General features: G+C 43.1%; 1 protein-coding gene across 2 annotated transcripts; it reads right to left on the reverse strand.

Moving 5' to 3' along the window:
* Window positions 1-733: 733 nt before the first annotated feature.
* LOC140740919 (tyrosine-protein phosphatase non-receptor type substrate 1-like) lies at window positions 734-15981 on the reverse strand. 2 transcript variants are annotated; one of them, XM_073070554.1, is made up of 5 exons: window positions 15775-15981; window positions 15220-15531; window positions 14091-14396; window positions 1266-1330; window positions 734-1015 (listed from the first exon to the last, which is right to left on the reverse strand). In XM_073070554.1, exons 1-5 carry the CDS (start codon window positions 15827-15829, stop codon window positions 938-940), a joined length of 816 nt encoding a protein of 271 aa, XP_072926655.1. In that variant the 5' UTR covers window positions 15830-15981; the 3' UTR covers window positions 734-937. The 2 variants fall into 2 exon arrangements, with proteins under 2 accessions (XP_072926655.1, XP_072926654.1); XM_073070553.1 differs by having other exon boundaries at window positions 1233-1330.
* Between the last annotated feature and the right edge of the window lie 4360 nt (window positions 15982-20341).

Consider the following 20341-nt stretch of genomic DNA (forward strand, 5'->3'; position numbering starts at 1 on the left):
ATTTCATCAGAACAATTGAACATGGACAGGAGTTTCTGCTAAACCTGAGGCCATTCTCAGATATTCTCAGGCTGTTTATTGTGTAAAGTGGCAGGTGTTTTCATCTGGGTCAGTGCATGGGTGACCGATTTGACTGCTTTGAACCTGTCAGAGTTGGGTATAACAATAGAAGCCACCTGCAGGACGAAGTTGAATGCAAAGGGCATAAAACAATACTGCTTGGCAGCCCTGGGCTCCAACCAATGGGTCAGCCAGAAGACGTTGAGCAAACGAAAATAAAACATCAGAGATTGATCTCATATGGGAATGAATAAGAATGGATGGTTTTGGGAGCACAGGCAGGGAAAGTCTCCAGAGACGAACCATCGTGGTTGTGGAGGATCCCAGGGCGGACGTGTGAAGGTTAGACCTGGACCACGAGGAACATCTGGCTGGAGTAGACCTTTTCGCCAGGGTACCGTTTCTATTCTTTGAGGGATGGTGAAGGGTCAGGGAAATGTGGTGAGTGTGCATACTGTAGTTAGTTAGTGAACACACCTGCTTTTGGTTGAAGCAATAAACGTACTTGTCAGTAAATACAGATCCTCTCAATGTCCAACAAAGGGGTAATCTTTGTAAGACCTCGAGCTCTGCACCGCCATGCTCCCTTTATAACCAGCTCTTTTATAAATCTGGACATATTGAAAGCGCGTTATTTCTCCGCAAAAAGAAAAGAACCAAAGTGAGCCCCTCTTATCCGCATTTATTGGAAATGGTTTGCCAATGCGTGAAATCATCAGAGAATTAAACAGTGTGAATAAAGGCACTTTCAGTCCTCACCAGAGCAACAACCTCGTCCGCTCCACATTATAAGTACAGTAATGCCGACATCTTTACGAATGTTAAACCCGTGTACCATAGCTCTCTGAAGACAAACAAAGTAGCATCTATGAAATTCTCAGACTGGAACCCGTATCTTCGTCCACGACTCAATATACTTCAGCTGCAAGGCGGCTGAATTCATGTGCTTTTCCATCTGAATTTAAACGAGAAACAGATGTTTGAACACATTGTCATTTAAATGGTATATGAAGCCTCTCTGTTCCAGTAAGATGTTGTCTGTCACCATCCCTTTATCACTTTAACACCTCGGGAGTTTCCTGCCGTGTGGCTGATACTTTCTTTCACTTGAAATTGTTTGTTCGGATGAACCGTTAAAAAACGATTGATCTGGAACTTCGGATAAGTCATACCTTGTAAGCAAAATAAATAATAGTAGCCCATACTTGAAATACGAGCGCACCCAGGGAACCACGCACGATCCAATCAACGGCAATAACGGAGAACTCGGCTGGAAATGAACAGGAGATCGGTATTAGGAAGAGTGACACCGAGAACGAACAAACACACGAGATCTGTTCCGATGAAGCAGGACCTGGCACAACCCTCCGCCCCGATCTATTTTTTTTTATTCCTTTCTTTCACGATTTGGCGATCGTCCGAAAGACCAGCATTTAATTGCCTCCCCTCCAGCTGCTCCTGAAATGAAATATAGAGGAATGGAAAGCAGGGTCACTGGGAATGTACAGCTGTTTCAATGAACGACTGAAGTACATTTTATAAATGGTGTACACTGTGACCCAGTGCGGTGCTGGAGGACACACGTGTTTTAGTTTACATTAGAAAATAAATTGCTGCATCACCAAAGTCGCCTTTGGAATGTCGCAAGATTCAGAACCACGCATAAACCAGCGCGCGCGCACACAGACACACACACACACACACACACACACACACACACACAGACACGCACACACACACACATACACACGCACACACATACACACACACACTCACACACACACACACACACACACAGAGACACGCACACACATACACACACACTCACACACACACACACACACACACACAGACACACACACACAGACACACACACACACAGAGACACGCACACACATACACACACACACTCACACTCACACACACATACACACACACACTCACACACACACACATATATACACACACACACACACACAGACACGCCCACACATACAAACACAGAACAAAGAGAGAGTGTGTGTGTGAGAGGGAAAGAGACAGACAGAGGGAACGAGAGAGAAAAAGAGTGAGAGTCAGAGAGAGAGAGAGAGAGAGAGAGAGAGAGAGAGAGAGAGAGAGAGAGAGAGAGAGAGAGAGAGAGAGAGAGAGAGAGAGAGAGAGAGAGAGAGAGAAGGCATCATATTTGAACTAGAACATTGAATGGTAAGTTTGAACCACCAGTGACTGCATGCCTGATATGGAATGGTAAGAATAGCTGATTTCTCCCTTGTCATTGAATGACACATTTATAGCGCAAGTCCTTTATCACACCAGCCCCGTTTAGTTCCAGCTGACTGCAGATGCTGAGGAAGTGTAAATAGAATTGAATATAATTTTAACTTCAGTATGTCCACTTCATATCATGTGATGGAAGTGTGATCATTGGCTGCTGGGACAGTGATGCGACTGCTAGTCTGCCCTGAAGAACTTCCTCTCTGATGTCATGGGGCTGGGATGACTGAGCTCCAAAGCCCTCAAGGGAGGCTAAAATTAAGATACATGGGGTCCACGGCAAATTGGTTGTTTGGATTCTGAACTAGCCTGCGCATTAAAAATAGAGGGCAGTGGCCGAAGGGATTTTTTTCGAGCTGCAGGTCTGTAATAGTGGTGTTCCATAGGGATCTGTGCGAATTCTTCTACGGTTTGTGATGTGTAGAAATGACGTGAATAAAAGTGTGGATGGGTTGATTAATAAGTTTACAAAGATACCAAGATTGGTCGAGTTGTGGATAGCGTAGGGGATTGGCCAAGAATGAGTCAGTTGCAGTTATAGGTAGATAAATGGCACTTTGGTAGAACAATCGCAACCAGACAGTACATTGTAAAGGGAAAGATCCGCACCAGTGTGGCTGAGCAGAACGATCTTGGGGATCCAATTATCTAGCTCCGTGAAAGTGGCTACACAGGGCGATAGGGCGGTTAAGAAGGCATATGGAATGCCTCCTTTTATTAGTCGAGGTACTGAATTCAAAATTCAAGAGATTATGTTGCAATTTTATAAAACTTTGGCAAGGCCACCTCTGGAGTATTTCATGCAGTTCTGGTCAGCCCACTATAGGAAGAATGTTGAGGCTTTGGCCAGGGAGCAGAAGAGGCTTTCAGGACGCTGCCTGGTTTAGAGGGCAGTGCTATCACGAGAGGCTGGACGAACCTGGTTGTCTTTTTTTGAACGGCGGAGGCTGAGGGGCGGTCTGATAGGGGTTTGTAAGACTATGGGAAGCATAGTGAGAGTAGACAGTAAGTATCTTTCCCAAGGTAGAAACGTCTAATATCAGAGGTCATCCATTGAAGGTGAGAGAGGGTGGATTCAAAGTGAATGTAAGGTGTACCTTTTTTACTCAGAGAGTGGTGAATTCCTGGAATGCACTGCCAAGTATGGTGGTTGAGTCAACTACATTAGAGGCTTTTAAGGATGTTTAGAAAGACATATGAAGATGGACGGATATAGCATTGTGCAGGTAGGAGGAATTAGCTTGTGGGGGTTTTTGATTTACTCTTTAGGGGATTCGGCACAATGCTGTGGGCCGAAGGGCCAGTTTCTGTGCTGTACTATGTTTTGTATACCTTGCCTAGTGCAACGAACGATTCTAACCACTGGAGAACCTTCATCACTAGTCACTCATACTTCGCCTTTGGAATTCGAAATTTTGACCAAAGGTTGTACAAATGCTACATTAAGATCTGAATCAGAGAGTTCCTGGCAAAACTAGGCACAAACGAGCAGGTTATTAGAGTGCAAGGACCATTTGGTAACTCTGTTAATGATACCTTTCATCACACTGAGTAGCAGGATTTGGCTAAATTGTATTTACAATATTTTATGTAAACGGGATAATCAGGATATTCCACTTGCTACGTGGCAACACAAAATTCGGTGTAAATGGACCATTGTGACCAGTGGGCACTCTTTCATATTCATCACAGCGCACATATATTCCTAAGAGATTCAACTGTTCACTTACATAAGTATTTTCAGCAATGAGAAGTTTAAGGAGAACTTGAGGTGAAACCTTCATTCACAGGGTCGTGAGAGTGTGGAAGGAGCTGCCAGCACAGGTGGTGCATGCCAGCTACATCTCAACGCTTGAGAAAAGTTTGAATAAGTACATAGATAGACTTGGACCCCAAGATCCCGCTGATCCTCCACACTGCCAAGAGTCTTACAATTAATACTATATTCTGCCATCATATTTGACCTATCAAAATGAACCATTTCACACTTATCTGGGGCGAACGCATGGTCAAATCCATCTGCAATTTCTCAGCAAATAATTTGAACGCCAGACACTGCTGGGTAGATGCCAGTGCTGTCACTGCACCAGAATGGCTTAACTAATGATGTACCTAGTTTTGCAGCACAGGTCTTCAGTGTTACAGCTGTGATGTTATCTGACCTGAAGGTCTCTGTTTTACCCAGTATATTTCTTGACATTATGCAGAATGGATGGGATCAGCTAAAGACTGCAGCATCTGTCGAGGCAGAAGGGTTGTTCGACATTTTAGATCAGTTTTCAATGTTGGAATCTCTTGTGTCTCTGGCTGCTGACGAGCTTCAGTTATTGTGGAAATCTTGGGATGTAGCCTCACACATCACTTATGACTGAAGTTTGGACCAAATGCCTCAGTGCTATTCTTAATACTCAGGGCCCTGCTTCCTATTCCTAACTTCCACTCAAAGAGACTTCATAGACAAACCCCCCCAGGACTTCCTCCTTTTCTGCATCCATGACGCTATCTGCAGTTCAAATTATTTGCTGAGAATTTGCAGATGGATTTGAACAGAGGACGTAGGTTTCAGACAAGAGGAAAGACATTTAAAAGGAATTTCAGGGACACCTTCCTCATCCAGAGAATGGCGGACAGAGAGAATTCTTAAAGCTGGATTAGAACCATAGAAACATAGAAAAGTACAGAATAGAAACAGGCCCTTCAGCCTATCTAGTCCATACCGAAACATTTAAACCGCCTACTCCCATCAACCTGCGCTAGGACCATAAACCTCTCTGCTCATATGTCTTCTTAATCACAGAGTCAACCAGCATAGTAGCTTTGAGTTAGATGGATTTGGACCCCAAGATCATACGGTGCATTGGCCTTCATCAATTGTGGAATTGAATTTAAGAACCGAGAGGTAATGTTGCAGCTATATAGGACCCTGGTCAGATCCCACTTGCAGTACTGTGTTCAGTTCTGGTTGCTTCACTATCAGAAGGACGTGGAAACCATTGAAAGGGTACAGAGGAGATTTACAAGGATGTTGCCTGGACTGTGGAGCATGCCTTATGAGAATAGGTTGAGTGAACTCAGCCTTTTTTCCTTGGAGTGGCGGGAGCTGAGAAGCAACCTGATGGAGGTGTACAAGATGATGAGAGGCATTGATTGTGTGGATAGTCACAAGCTTTTTCCCAGGGCTGAAATAGATAGATCGATAGATAGATAGATAGATAGATAGATAGATAGATAGATAGATAGATAGATAGATAGATAGATAGATAGATAGATACTTTATTCATCCCCATGGGGAAATTCAACTTTTTTCCAATGTCCCATACACTTGTTGTAGCAAAACTAATTACATACAATACTTAACTCAGTAAAAAATATGATATGCATCTAAATCACTATCTCAAAAAGCATTAATAATAGCTTTTAAAAAGTTCTTAAGTCCTGGCGGTTGAATTGTAAAGCCTAATGGCATTGGGGAGTATTGACCTCTTCATCCTGTCTGAGGAGCATTGCATCGATAGTAACCTGTCGCTGAAACTGCTTCTCTGTCTCTGGATGGTGCTATGTAGAGGATGTTCAGAGTTTTCCATAATTGACCGTAGCCTACTCAGCGCCCTTCGCTCAGCTACCGATGTTAAACTCTCCAGTACTTTGCCCACGACAGAGCCCGCCTTCCTTACCAGCTTATTAAGACGTGAGGCGTCCCTCTTCTTAATGCTTCCTCCCCAACACGCCACTACAAAGAAGAGGGCGCTCTCCACAACTGACCTATAGAACATCTTCAGCATCTCACTACAGACATTGAATGACGCCAACCTTCTAAGGAAGTACAGTCGCCTCTGTGCCTTCCTGCACAAGGCATCTGTGTTGGCAGTCCAGTCTAGCTTCTCATCTAACTGTACTCCCAGATACTTGTAGGTCTTCACCTGCTCCACACATTCTCCATTAATGATCACTGGCTCCATATGAGGCCTAGATCTCCTAAAGTCCACCACCATCTCCTTGGTCTTGGTGATATTGAGACGCAGGTAGTTTGAGTTGCACCATATCACAAAGTCCTGTATCAGTTTCCTATACTCCTCCTCCTGTCCATTCCTGACACACCCCACTAGCATGAGAGGGCATAGATTTAAGGTGCTTGGAAGTAGCCACAGAGGAGATGTCAGGGGTAAGTTTTTTTTTTACGCAGAGAGTGGTGAGTGTGTGGAATAGGTTGCCAGCAGCGGTGGCAGAGGTGGAAAAGATAGGGTGTTTTAAGAGACTCCTGGAAGGATATCTGGAGCTTAGGGAAAGCTTAGGGCTAAGGGTAAGCCTAGGTAGTTCTATGGTATGGACATGCTTAGCACAGCTTTGCGGGCTGAAAGGCCTGTATTGTACTGTAGGTTTTCTGTGTTTCCGTGTTTCATACTTCTGGATTTCAGTGAGTACAGTTCTCCCTCTCCAATTGCAGTATGAAATCAAACATATTACGATCACTGCCTCCTAAGGTTTGTTTACGTTAAGCTCCCTCACAAGATCTAGGTTATTCCATAACACCCAATCTCAGATAGCCTTTCCGGGAGTAGACTCAAAGAGAAGCTGCCCTAAAAATCCATCTGGTAAACATTCAGGTATTTCCCGCTCTTGCGATCTGAGACCTACCTGATTTTCCCAATCCCCTTGTATATTGAAATCCCCTATTAAAATTGCGCTATTACCCTTGTTTCATGCCTTTTTCAGCTCCCTTTACAATCTCAGCCCCACATCTTTACTACTATTCTGAGGCTATATATGATTCTCATAACGATTTTTACCATTGCAATTTCGTAACTACATCCACAAAGATCCAATATTCACTGACCCTATGTCACCTCTTTCTAAAGATATAATTCCATATCTTACCAACAGATCCACATCACCGTCTATGCCATCCTGCCTGTCATTTTGATACAAAATATATCTTTAGATGCTAAGCTCCCAACGATGGCCTTCCTTCAGCCACGACTCAGTAATGTCCACAACGTCATACTGACCAATCTCTAATAATGCCACAGACTCATCCACTTTTATTCCCACTCTTTGCTTCCTGACAATCAGTCAATGCTTTATCCATGCTAGTATCTTTCCTGTAATTCTGTAGGTTCCTAATTTGTTAATCAGCCTCATGTGTGGCACCTTGACAAAGGCCTTCTGAAAATCCAAGTACACAACATGCAAAGATTCTCCTTTGTCTATTCTGCTTGTTATTTCTTTAAGGAATACCAATAGATGAGTCATGCAAAATTTTCCCTTGAGAGAACCATGCTGACTGTGGCTAATGTTATCAGGTGCTTCCATTTACGTACTCTAGAAGCACACCCTTAAAAAATCGACTCCAGCATCGTATCAGCACTGAGGTCAGATTAAATGGCCTATAATTTCTTTTCTTCTGCCTCTTTCCCTTATTGAAGTGTGGAGTGGCATTTGCAATTTTCTAGTCCTCCGGAATTATGCCAGAATCTATTGATTCTTGAAATATCATTAGCAAAGCCTCTACGGTCTTCTTGGGCACCTCTTTCTGAGAGCAGGGGTGTACATCAGCTGGTCCAGGTAACTTATCTAACTTCCCACCTTTCAGTTACACAAACACCTTCTCACTTCACTCATGTCTGCCCCTAACAAACTTCCAGCACACTGCTGGTGTCTTCCCCAGAGAATACTGATGCAAAATATTTATCTAGATCGCCCATGATTTTCTTGACCCCATTACTACCTCTCCAGGGTTATTTTCCAGTCGTCCAATATCTACTCTCACCGCTCATTTACATACTTATGTCTGAGGAAACCTTTGTATCTGCTTTCATATTGTTGGCTAGCTTACATTCATATACCATCCTTTCTTTCTTTATTACTTCTGTAGTTGCATTCTGTTGGTAATTAAAAGCTTTCCAATCCTCTAATGTTCTACTAAATTTTGCTGTATTATATACCCTCTCTTTGGCATTTATGTTGGCTTTGATCTCTCTTATCAGTCTCAATTGTGTCATCCTGCCTTTAGAATACTTCTTTGATGGGTTGTAGCTGTCCTGCCTCTTACAAATTGCTCCTAGATACTCCAGCAATTGCTGCTCTGCTGTCATCCCTGCTTCTGTTCCCTTCCAGTCAGATGCTATGGAGGATGATGTGCTGGACACTGAGTGTTGTGGGGCAGTAGATACGGACAATGAGAATATCCCTAGTATACAGACAAGGCAATTGGACGTGAGCGGATGTGCAGTTAGTGGTGCAGATGTTCCCTGTCCATTCATTTCTTTCATGACACCATTCCCGCAAGCATTACAAATGCTATACCTGCCACTACACGCCCAAATCAGACCTTCCAGGTGAGGCAACACTTAACCTGTGGTGAGACCCAACACAGATTGGGAGACCAATTGTTGAGCACCTTCAATATGTCCAATGCAAAAAGTAGGATCTCCTGCTGACTTCTTACTTCAATTGGACTTCTGGTTTATATTCTGACATCTCTGAACCTCCTTTACTGCAATGATGAAGGCATGTCACATTGGAGGAGCAACACCTCATATTTCATCTAGATAGCCTCCAACTTGATGGTATGAACATCGATTTTTCAAACCAGCTAATTTCTCCCCCTTCTTTCCTTTTGTCCTCGTCTATTCCACATTTTGGTTTCCCTCTCATCCCTTCGCCTTACCTGCCCACCATCTCCCTCTAGCACCCTCTTCCCTTTTTCCAAGGTTCACTGTCCACTCCTGTTAGATTCTATCTTCTTCAACCCTTTGCTTCTTCCAACTATCACATCCCAGGTTCTTACCCACCCACCTTCGCTCTCACTTAGTCTCAACTATCACCTGCCAGCTTACAACAGGCCCCCACCACCCGCCCGTCAATTTTCATAAGTTGGCTTATGCCCTCTTCCCGTTGAGTCCCGATGAAAGGTCTCTGTTTATAAACCTCCGTATAGAACATAGAACAGCACAACGCAGGACAGGCCATTCGGCCCACAATGTTGTACCGAACCAGATAAAAAGCTAATACAAAACAACCTATCACTTATCCCTCCTACCTACACAATGTCCTTATCCATTCATCTTCCTTATATCCACGTGCCTATCTAATCACTTCTTAAAAGCCTCTAATGTATTTGCCTCTACCACCATACCAGGCGGTGCATTCCAGGAACCTACCACTCTCAGAGTAAATAAAGATACCTTCAGGCCCCTTGAATCTACCCACTCTCACGTTCAATGCATACCCTCTGGTATTAGTCTTTTGATCACTGGAAAACAGATACACTCTGTCCACTCTATCTTTGCCTCTCATAATCTTGTAAACCTCTGGCAGATTTCCCTTCAGCCTCTGATGCTCTAGAGAAAAAAAAAACCCAAGTTTATCCAGCCTCTCATGATGGCACTTGCCCTCTAAATGAGGCTGCATTCTGGCAAACTTCTAATACGTCATCTCCAAAGTATCGACATCCTTCCTATGGTTGGACTGTATGAAATACAGGCCTAACCAGAGTTTTATAAAGCTGCAATGTTACTTCCTGATTCTTGAACACAATGCTTCAACTAATAAAAGCAAGCATTCCATAAGCCTCACACACAGAATGCTGGTGGAAGACAGCAGGATGTTGTACCTCCAGGTTGGAGGCCACCCAACCTGATGGCATGAACATTGACTTCTCTAATTTCTGTTAATGCCCCTCCTCCCCTTCTTACCCCATCCCTGACATATTTAGTTGTTTTTTTTTCTCTCTCTCTGCCCATCACTCTGCCTGTTCTCCATCTCCCTCTTGTGTTTCCCCCCCCTTCTTTCTCCCGAGGCCTCCCGTTCCATGATCCTTTCCCTTCTCCAGCTCTGTATCACTTTCGCCAATCACCTTTCCAGCTCTTAGCTTCATCCCACCCCCTCCGGTCTTCTCCCATCATTTCGCATTTCCCCCTCCCCCCACTACTTTCAAATCTCTTAGTATCTCTCCTTTCAGTTAGTCCTGACGAAGGGTCTCGGCCCGAAACTGCGACAGTGCTTCTCCTTATAGATGCTGCCTGACTTGCTGTGTTCCACCAGCATTTTGTGTGTGTTGTTTGAATTTCCAGCATCTGCAGATTTCCTCATGTTTTCTCATTCCATAAGCCTTCCTAACTACCTTATTGATCCTAAGATCTCTCTGCTCAGCAGCACTTTTAAGGATCTTGCCCTTAACAGTGTGCTGTTTCCTTGCATTTGCCCTACGGAGGTGCAACACCTCACATGTATCTGGGTTAAACTCCATCTTCCAGTTATCTGCCCATATCTGCCACTGATAAAAATCGTATTGAATTCTTTGCCAGTTTTCTACACTAGCTACAGCTCCAGCAACCTTGGTATCATCAACAAATTTACTAACCCACCCATGTACATGTTCATCCATATACAGGTTATTTATATACAGTACATCACAAACATCAGTGGTCCCAGTACAGATTTCTGTGGAATTTCTCTAAAAGTAGACCTTCAGATCAAATAAGTCCCTTCACCCACCATCCTCTGTCTTTTGTGCACAAAGCCTGTTCTGAATCCAAACAACCAATGCACTGTGAACCCCATATATCTTAATCTTCGGGTTTAGCTTCCCATCTGGAACTGTCAAATATCTTAACAAAATCCATGTAGACAACATCATCTGTCCTATCCTCACTAATCTCTCTCATCACCTTGTCAAGAAACTCAGTCATTGGTAAGGCACGACCTGACACGCACAGAGCCATGCTGCCTCTCCCTAATTAGGTCATGGGTTTCCAAATGCTCATAGTCTAACCGTAAGAATTTTCTCCAGCAATTTCCCTACATCTGATGTGAAACTCAGTCTATAGTTTCCATGATTTTTCCTTGTTCCCTTCTTCAGAAGAAGTACAACATTAGCCATTCGCCAGTCATCTGGAACCCCTCTTGTAGTTAGAGAGGACACAAAGATGCTGGTCAAGGGCCCAGTAATCTTGTCTCTTGCCCCCTTCCATAACCTTGGGACAAATCCCATTATGCCCAGGAGACTTTAATGCTCATAAGGAGGCCCAACACTCCCTCTTCCTTGACCACCAAACACCCAAACTTATCAGTCAGCTAACTGATCTCCTGGTCCTGCATATCCTTTTCCTTGGTAAATACTGAAACAAAGTACTCATTAAGTACCTCACTCACACACCCTGCATCTAAGCAAGTGATCCCTGTTTTATCGTAGAGTGGTCCAACTTTCTCTCTAATCATCCTCTTGGGCTTGATGAATGCATAGAATGATTTGGGCTTCATCTTAATCATACTTGCCACAACCTTTCATGGCTTATCTAGGCTTTCCTAATTCTGTTCTTTAGTTCTTTTCTAGTTTCTTTATACAGCTCGTGTTCTTTGTTTAATTCTAACTTCCGAAGACTTACATATTTTTCCATTTTCCTATTGTCTAAAATCACCACCTCTTTGAACATCCAAGTTTCTCAGATCATTCCATCCCTGTCCTTCCCTCTAACAGGAACATCCCTTTCCTGTACTCTGTCACAATTGATCTTGAAACTCCATCTGTGTCTGATGTGGACTTACCAGAGAAAAGGTGTTCCCAATTAATGATTTTTAGTTCCTGCCTAATGCCCTCACAATTTTCCCTACTCCAATTTAAAATTCTCCCAAAAGGACCATAGCTATACTTATCTGTAGCTATCCTGAAAGTTAAGGAGTTGAGGTCACTGTTTCCTGACTGTTCACCCACTGGAAGGTCAGTCACCTGACCAGGCTCATTACCCAACACCAGGTTCAGTAGTTCCCCTTCCTTCGTCCACATACTGATTAAAGAAATCTTCCTGGATACACTTAACAAATCCAGCCTCATCTAAACCTGTTGCACTCAGAAGGTTCTAGCTTATATTAGGGAAGTTGACACGAACCTATTATTTTTGCACATTTCCTTATCGGATTACATATTTGTCCTGCTGGCTATTATGGGATTGGTAGTACAATCCAGCCTGTGTAACTGCGCCCTTCCAGTCTGTGAGTTCCACGCAAATGGATTCAGTGTCTCATTCCTCTATTACGTCTTCATGTGAATGCAGTTGTGATATTGTCCCTGATCAGTAGTGCAACACAGCCCTCCCTCTTTTACCTCCTCTGATGTCTTTTCTAAAACTTTGAAAACTTGGCAGATTAATCGTCCATCCCTGCCCCTCTCTCAACTAAGTTGCACTGATCCAAGCTCTGCTCATCACTCTTACCCATCATACTCATAGCGTTAAAATACTGTCCGATCATTCACACCTGTTATTTCGATTTTGCCCCTCTTAATACTTTCCCTGACAACTACCTTCTGGTCCGATCTTTCACTTACTGACCTGGAGCTCCAGTTCACTGCCTTCTACAGAACTAGATTAAACTCATCTGAGTAGCAAGAGTGAACCTCCCGGCTAGGATGTTGGTTCCCTTCCATTTCAAGTGAAACCCGTCCCTTTTGCACGTCACCCCTTCCCCAGAAAAGGTTCCAATTCGTAGATTACAATCTCGATGGTCCTTCACTTCAGCCTATTTCCTAACTCTATATATTCACTGCCTAGAACCTCTTTCCCTTTTCTGCCTATGCTTTTGGTACCAATATGCACCATATGCCATTTGGCTGTTCTTGCACCAACTCCAATACATCATGGACCCCAGCACCCGGGAGACAACGCAGCATCCTGCTTTTTTTTCACAGCCAAAGAATCTCCTTTCTGTCCCCATAACTATCGAACCCCCTATGAAGGCTCTTTTATACTTCTGCGTCAAACGAACGCCGTAGGTATGGCGTAACCGGTTACCTACACTGCACCGTACGCCCTACCCTACACCCACAGCCTGACGCGCACCTCTCCAAAAATGTAACTGCGCATCCCGGCGACAACTGTGATTGGTCCGCTTGGTAGCATCGCATTTCCTCCAGTCTATAGGCGTACTGTGCGTATACTGATGCGAAATAAATGGATGGAAACGATGAACCAAATCGTCAAATCTACCTGCCGACATCCGACAATATTTGAAATGCACTTCCTTGTCTATGTCTCTCAGTGGCTGGACAAGCACAGAAAATTCACCCTCCTTCTGCCTCAATCCGTTCAATGGTCGTACACACCATCTCCTCCGATGCCTTCTCTCTTTTCTGCGTTGCAGTAATTTAAATAAAAATAACCCTCGTTCAACATCGATTAGCTCCAACTCTAACATGATGCGCTCAGTCGCCATTAGAAACCCCACCGCCAGCCGGCGTTTTGGCGGTGAATTGCAGAGCGGCGCAGACACACCAACGCACAGCTCTCAAAGCTCACAGCAGCGCAGGCCGCTTACGAAGGCTGCGGCGTAGGCTACTACGCAGAAGTCTAGACGAGCCTTAACTACCGCACTGTCTGACTTTACCCTTCCCTGTCGAGCGAACCACAGTGCCACCAGCCTGGCAGCTGCTGCCGTGATCTCATGAGTCCACCCTCCCCAACCCAGCAGCATCCAAAGAGGAGCACACACAAGATGCCGGTGGAACACAGCAGGCCAGGCAGCATCTATAGGGAGAAGCACTGTTGACCATGGGACTCGGCTCGAAACGTCGACAGCGCTTCTCCCTATAGATACTGCCTGGCCTGCTGCGTTCCACCAGCATTTTGTGTGTGTTGCTTGAATTTCCAGCATCTGCAGATTTCCTCGAGTATCCAAAGAGGTATACTTTTTTGCCTCACACGATCTTTGACACATATGCTTAATTTATTTTACCGTATTTTCATCAATTAGAAAGTCATTACCTGCTTTAGAAACAGTGTAGTTGGCAGTTGCTGGAACTGGTGTCGAAATATGGTGAACTTGACATGTGTAAACTGTGTCTTCCCTGACTGGCTGTGACTCTTCCAAAGAGCTGATCACTTCGTATAAACCCCCTGCAGTTAGGGATTGGTTGTTTTTGATTCCATGTTGGACCTTGGTACCATTTTTATGCCAGGTGAGGGTAAATTCTTTTGGATAAAAAGCAGCCGTTCTGCATTGGAGTGTCAGGAAAGCAGATGAAGATTTTGCCGATCGCATAGATACAATCTTCAGAGGAGAGGGGACAGCTGAAAGAAGGGGAAATTAAAATAAAACAAAACCCTTTTCGTTTTGAAATTTTCCAATCAATTGGCAATTGGTTGGATGCATAACAGTTCTATAATAAATTGTAAATTGCGAACCAATTTAAAGCTGTTTTTCATTATAATAATGGAATTCCATCGGGTATTTTTAGTCGCGGACTGTTTCTGCTATTACTAAAGCGTCCAAATCACAGTTTTCAGCAATTTTCGAGCACATAACTGGCTTTACATCAAGAATATATTTCCGTCCCAACACCATCGTTTTCCAAATATTGACTGACAACGGACAACACACACACAATGTTAGAGGAACTCAGCAGGCCAAACAGCATCTATGGAAAAGAGGACAGTCGATGTGTCGTGCCGAGACCGTTCATCTCTTTTCCATAGATGCTGCCTGGCCAATTGAGATCCTTCACCATTTTGTGCGCTTCTTTGGTTTCTAGTATTGCAGATTTTCTCTTGTTTGTGTCTGACGATGGCGGTGGTTTTGTCTTTTCCGCCAGTTACAGAGTTTTAATGTGGATTAGGTATAAATATTTAAAATACAGGGTTTAGCGACCCGTGTCCTATCCTCGTTGTTCAGTTTTCAAATTGAAGGCGCGATTTAATTGGCAGCTATCCGTAACACATATCACATTAAATGTCGTTGCTGATTTTACCTTCTGACAACATGTTTTAATCTCCTGCATTTTCGAGTAAATGCTCTTCAAAATCAAATTGCAATGTGTTACACAACTCTACTCTGCATTCTTTGTGAAACTAGATCACAACTAAAGACCTGGTTTATAATTGTAACTCCGCTCACCATATACCACAAGCTTCTCTCCATATCCCTCTTCGATCGTTCGTTCCGCTTGTTTTATGGCGCAATAATATGTTCCAGCGTCCGAGACGGTGACATTCAGGAGGTGAAGGTAGGCGCCTCCTGCCTTAATACTGAACAATTTTCTGCTATCTTCCTTTAGAAAAGTCGCATTTCCATCTCTCCACCAGTAAACTTTGATAGTTGACTGATTAAGATCGAAGCGGAAGGAGCATCGGCAAGTGAAGTTGGTACCGCTGAGCACTATATTCCGAACAGCATTCGGAGCCGCCTTGCCCGGCTCGTCCACAGCAGCTGTCAAGAAAGGATGCACACTCTGATTTAGTCATTGGTAGCAATTGCTTTTTAACGACTGACCGAAATACTCAAAATTCGAATAGCTCAAATATTATGCTGTGGCCGTTTTACCATCCTCACTGAGGTTTGGTAAATCTAGGATAAAAAACAATCTCATCAACACTATATCGTGAGCGGTACAAGTATCACTTGTGGGCTTGTAAAGAACCTTAAATAAGGAATAATAAAATTACTGTATACCCGCATTCACAATGGCAAGTAAATACATGGTCCAAAATGACCGCTTCAGAAACATATCAGCGTCGACAACAGAGCAGAAAGTGAGGGTCTGGTGGGTAGGCGTCAATGCATTTCGATAATCTTATTACACTAACATTTAACCGCGTCAATTGCCCGCAGGACATTGCCGAGAAATGCATACGCTTTAATCTAGGGTTTGACCGATTAGCTGTGGTCGGAAGCAAGGACAGGAAATAAAGGGCTGCATTGTGTCAAGAGACAAGAAGGTCAAATTCCACAACTTCTCAGTTTTTGTCGGCGAGACAGGAAATAACAAGTAAGATCAGAACAAGTGGAAAAGGTTTCGGTGAATGGGCTTCCTGAGATTTCACAAGATCATTGGCCTCTACTCTTTTTTTTGATTTTCCCGGAAATCTCGTTTGTTTGCTATTCTCCACTTTTTATATATCTGTTGACTACGCCCCATTGCCTCGAAGCTGCACGTCATTTTTTAAACGGGCAATTTGAGAAGGCAGCTTTGACATCGAAGTTAACTCGCTGAGGATGCCGAGCAAAATCAAGTAAGGCGGGGGAAAGGACATATTTTCCTTTTTCTTTCTCTCGTGTCACGTTCCTGGGAATCAACATTTTGGGGGAAGCAAATTAACACAATCACCAAAATGTCTCTGCTTCGTTTGAAGTTTGAGGAGATTTGGTATATCAGATTTGCGCGTTGGAAAACATTCCGACAGGTTGCATTACACACCGGGACTGTGCACACAGACAGCGCCATCACACTCACGGGCTGCCCCATCACCGAGGGTATCTTTAAGAGGCAGTGTCTCAAGAAAGTGGCATTAATTACTTACGACCCCCACCATCCAGAACAAAATGCCTTCTCAGGAAATGAAGAGCCAGAAACAGCTTTTTCCCAGATTGTGAACGGACCATTAAACGATAAATACTAATCTATTGTTCAACTTGCGCCATTTATTTACTTTGTGATTTGTAGTAACCTTACGTCTTTGCACTGTACTGCTGCCCCAGGGCAGCCAATTTCACACCATAAAAGTCAGCTCTAATAAACCTGATTGTAACCATATAACCATTACAGCACGGAAACAAGTCATCTCGGCCCTTCTAGTCCGTACCGAACGCTTACTCTCACCTTGTCCCACCAACCTGCACTCACCCCATAACCCTCCATTCTTTCCCGTCCATATACCTATCGGTTTTTAAAAAAATGACAATATTGAACCTGTCTCTACCACTTCTACTGGAAGTTCGTTCCACACAGCTACCACTCTCTGAGTAAAGAAGTTCCCCTTCGTGTTACCCTTAAACTTTTGGTCCCTAACTTTCAACTCATGTCTTCTTGTTTGAATCTCCCCTACTCTCAATGGAAAAAGCCTATCCACATCGACTCTATCTATGCCTCTCATAATTTTAATTACCTCTATCAAGTCCCCCCTCAACCTTCTATGCTCCAAAGAATAAAAACCTAACTTGTTCAACCTTTCTCTGTAACTTAGGTGCTGAAACCCAGGTAACATTCTTGTAAATCTCCTCTGTACTTCCTCTATTTTGTTGACATCTTTCCTAAAATCCGGTGACCAGAACTGTACACAATACTCCAAATTTGGCCTTACCAATGCCTTGTACAATTTTAACATTACATCCCAACTCCTATACTCAATGCTCTGATTTATAAAGGCCAGCATACCAAAAGCTTTCTTCACCACCCTATCCATATGAGATTCCACCTTCAGGGAACAATGCATCATTATCCCTAGATCACTCTGCTCTACTGCATATTATTCCTACCAAAATGTAGCACCTCACACTTATCAGCATTAAATTCCATCTGCCATCGCTCAGCCTACTCTTCTAACTGGCCTAAATCTTTCTGCAAACTTTGAAAACCTACTTCATTATCCACAACGCCACCTATCTTAGTATCATCTGCATACTTACTAATCCAATTTACCACCCCATCATCTAGATCATTAATGTATATGACAAACAACATTGGACCCAATACAGATCCCTGAGGCACACCACTAGTCACCGGCCTCCAAGCTGACAAACAGTTATCCACCACTACTCTCTGGCATTTCCCATCCATCCACTGTTGAATCCATTTTTCTACTTCAATATTAATACCTAACGATTGAGCTTCCTAACTTAACCTTCCATGTGGAACCTTGTCAGAGGCCTTACTGAAGTCCATATAGACTACATCCATTGCTTTACCCTCGTCAACTTTCCTAGTAACCTCTTCAAAAAATTCGATAAGTTTTGTCAAACATGACCTTCCACACACAAATCCATGTTGACTGTTCTTAATCAGATCCTGTCTATCCAGATAATTATATATACCATCTCTAAGAAAACTTTCCATTAATTTACCCACCACGGATGTCAAACTTACAGGCTGATAATTGCTAGGTTTACTCTTAGAACCCTTTTTAAACAATGGAACCACAGGAGCAATACGCCAATCCTCTGGCACCATCCCCGTTTTAAATGACATTTGAAATATTTCTGCAGAGCCCCTGCTGTTTCTACACTAACTTCCCTCAAGGTCCTAGGGAATATCCTGTCAGGATCTGGAGACTTATCCACTTTTATATTCTTTAACAGTGACAGTACTTCCTCTTCTTTAATCATCATAGTTTCCATAACTACCCTACTTAGATAGATAGATAGATAGATAGATACTTTATTCATCCCCATGGGGAAATTCAACATTTTTTCCAATGTCCCATACACTTGTTGTAGCAAAAACTCATTACATACAATACTTAACTCAGTAATAATATGATATGCATCTAAATCACTAACTCAAAAAGCATTAATAATAGCTTTAAAAAAAAGTTCTTAAGTCCTGGCAGTTGAATTGTAAAGCCTAATGGCATTGGGGAGTATTGACCTCTTCATCCTGTCTGAGGAGCATTGCATCGACAGTAACCTGTCGCTGAAACTGCTTCTCTGTCTCTGGATGGTGCTATGTAGAGGATGTTCAGGGTTTTCCATAATTGACCGTAGCCTACTCAGCGCCCTTCGCTCAGCTACCGATGTTAAACTCTCCAGTACTTTGCCCACGACAGAGCCCGCCTTCCTTATCAGCTTATTAAGACGTGAGGCGTCCTTCTTCTTAATGCTTCCTCCCCAACACGCCACCACAAAGAAGAGGGCGCTCTCAACAACTGACCTATAGAACATCTTCAGCATCTCACTGCAGACATTGAATGACGCCAACCTTCTAAGGAAGTACAGTCGACTTGTTTCCCTTACCTTACACAATTCAATATCCTTCTCCTTAGTGAATACCGAAGAAATTGTTCAAAATCTCCCCCATCTCTTCTGGCTCCATACATAGCATTCCACTCTAATTCTCTAAGGGACCAATTTTATCCCTCACTATCCTTTTGCTATTAATATAACTGTAGAAACCCTTTGGATTTATTTTCGCCTCACTTACCATAACAACCTCATATCTTCTTTTAGCTTTTCTAATATCTTTCTTAAGACTTTTTTTACATTCTTTATATTCCTCAAGCACCTCATTTACTCCATGCTGCCTATATTTATTGTAGATCTCTCTCTTTTTCTGAACCAAGTTTCCAATAACCCATGAAAACCATGGCTCTCTCAAACTTTTAACCTTTCCTTTCAACCTAACAGGAACATAAAGATTCTGTACCCTCAAAATTTCACCTTTAAATGACCTCCATTTCTCTATTACATCCTTCCCATAAAACAAATTGTCCCAATCCACTTTTTCTAAATCCTTTTGTATCTCCTCAAAGTTAGCCTTTCTCCAATCAAAAACCTCAACCCTGGGTCCAGTCCTATCCTTCTCCATAGTTATATTGAAACTAATGGCATTGTGATCACTGGACCCGAAGTGCTCCCCAACACATACCTCCATCACCTGACCTATCTCATTCCCTAACAGGAGATCCAACACTGCCCCTTCTCTGGTTGGTACCTCTATGTATTGCTGCAAAAAAAACTATCTTGCACACATTTTACAAACTCCAAACCATCCAGCCCTTTTACAGAATTGGCTTCCCAGTCAATGTGTGGAAAATTAAAATCTCCCACAATCACAACCTTGTGCTTACTGCAAATATCTGCTATCTCCTTACAAATTTGCTCCTTCAATTCTCGCTCCCCATTAGCTGGTCTATAATACAGCCCTATAAGTGTTTCTACACCTTTCCCATTCCTCAATTCCATTCAAATAGCCTCTCTAGATGAGCCCTCTAATCTATCCTGCCAAAACACCCCTGTAATATTTTCTCTGACAAGCAATGCAACACCTCCTCCTCTTGCTCCTCCGATTCTATCACACCTGAAGCAATGAAATCCAGGAATAATTAGTTGCCAATCATACCCCTCCTGCAAACATGTTTCACTAATAGCTACAACATCATATTTCCAGGTATCAATCCATGCTTTAAGCTCATCCACCTTTCTTACAATGCTCCTAGCACTAAAATAAATGCATTTAAGAAATTCTCCACCTCTTACTCTCTGTTTATCCCTAATGGTGCAAACAACTTTACTATCTTCTTTTTCT

This window comes from Hemitrygon akajei, chromosome 17 (genome assembly GCF_048418815.1).
Source record: "Hemitrygon akajei chromosome 17, sHemAka1.3, whole genome shotgun sequence".
Lineage (NCBI taxonomy): Eukaryota > Metazoa > Chordata > Chondrichthyes > Myliobatiformes > Dasyatidae > Hemitrygon > Hemitrygon akajei.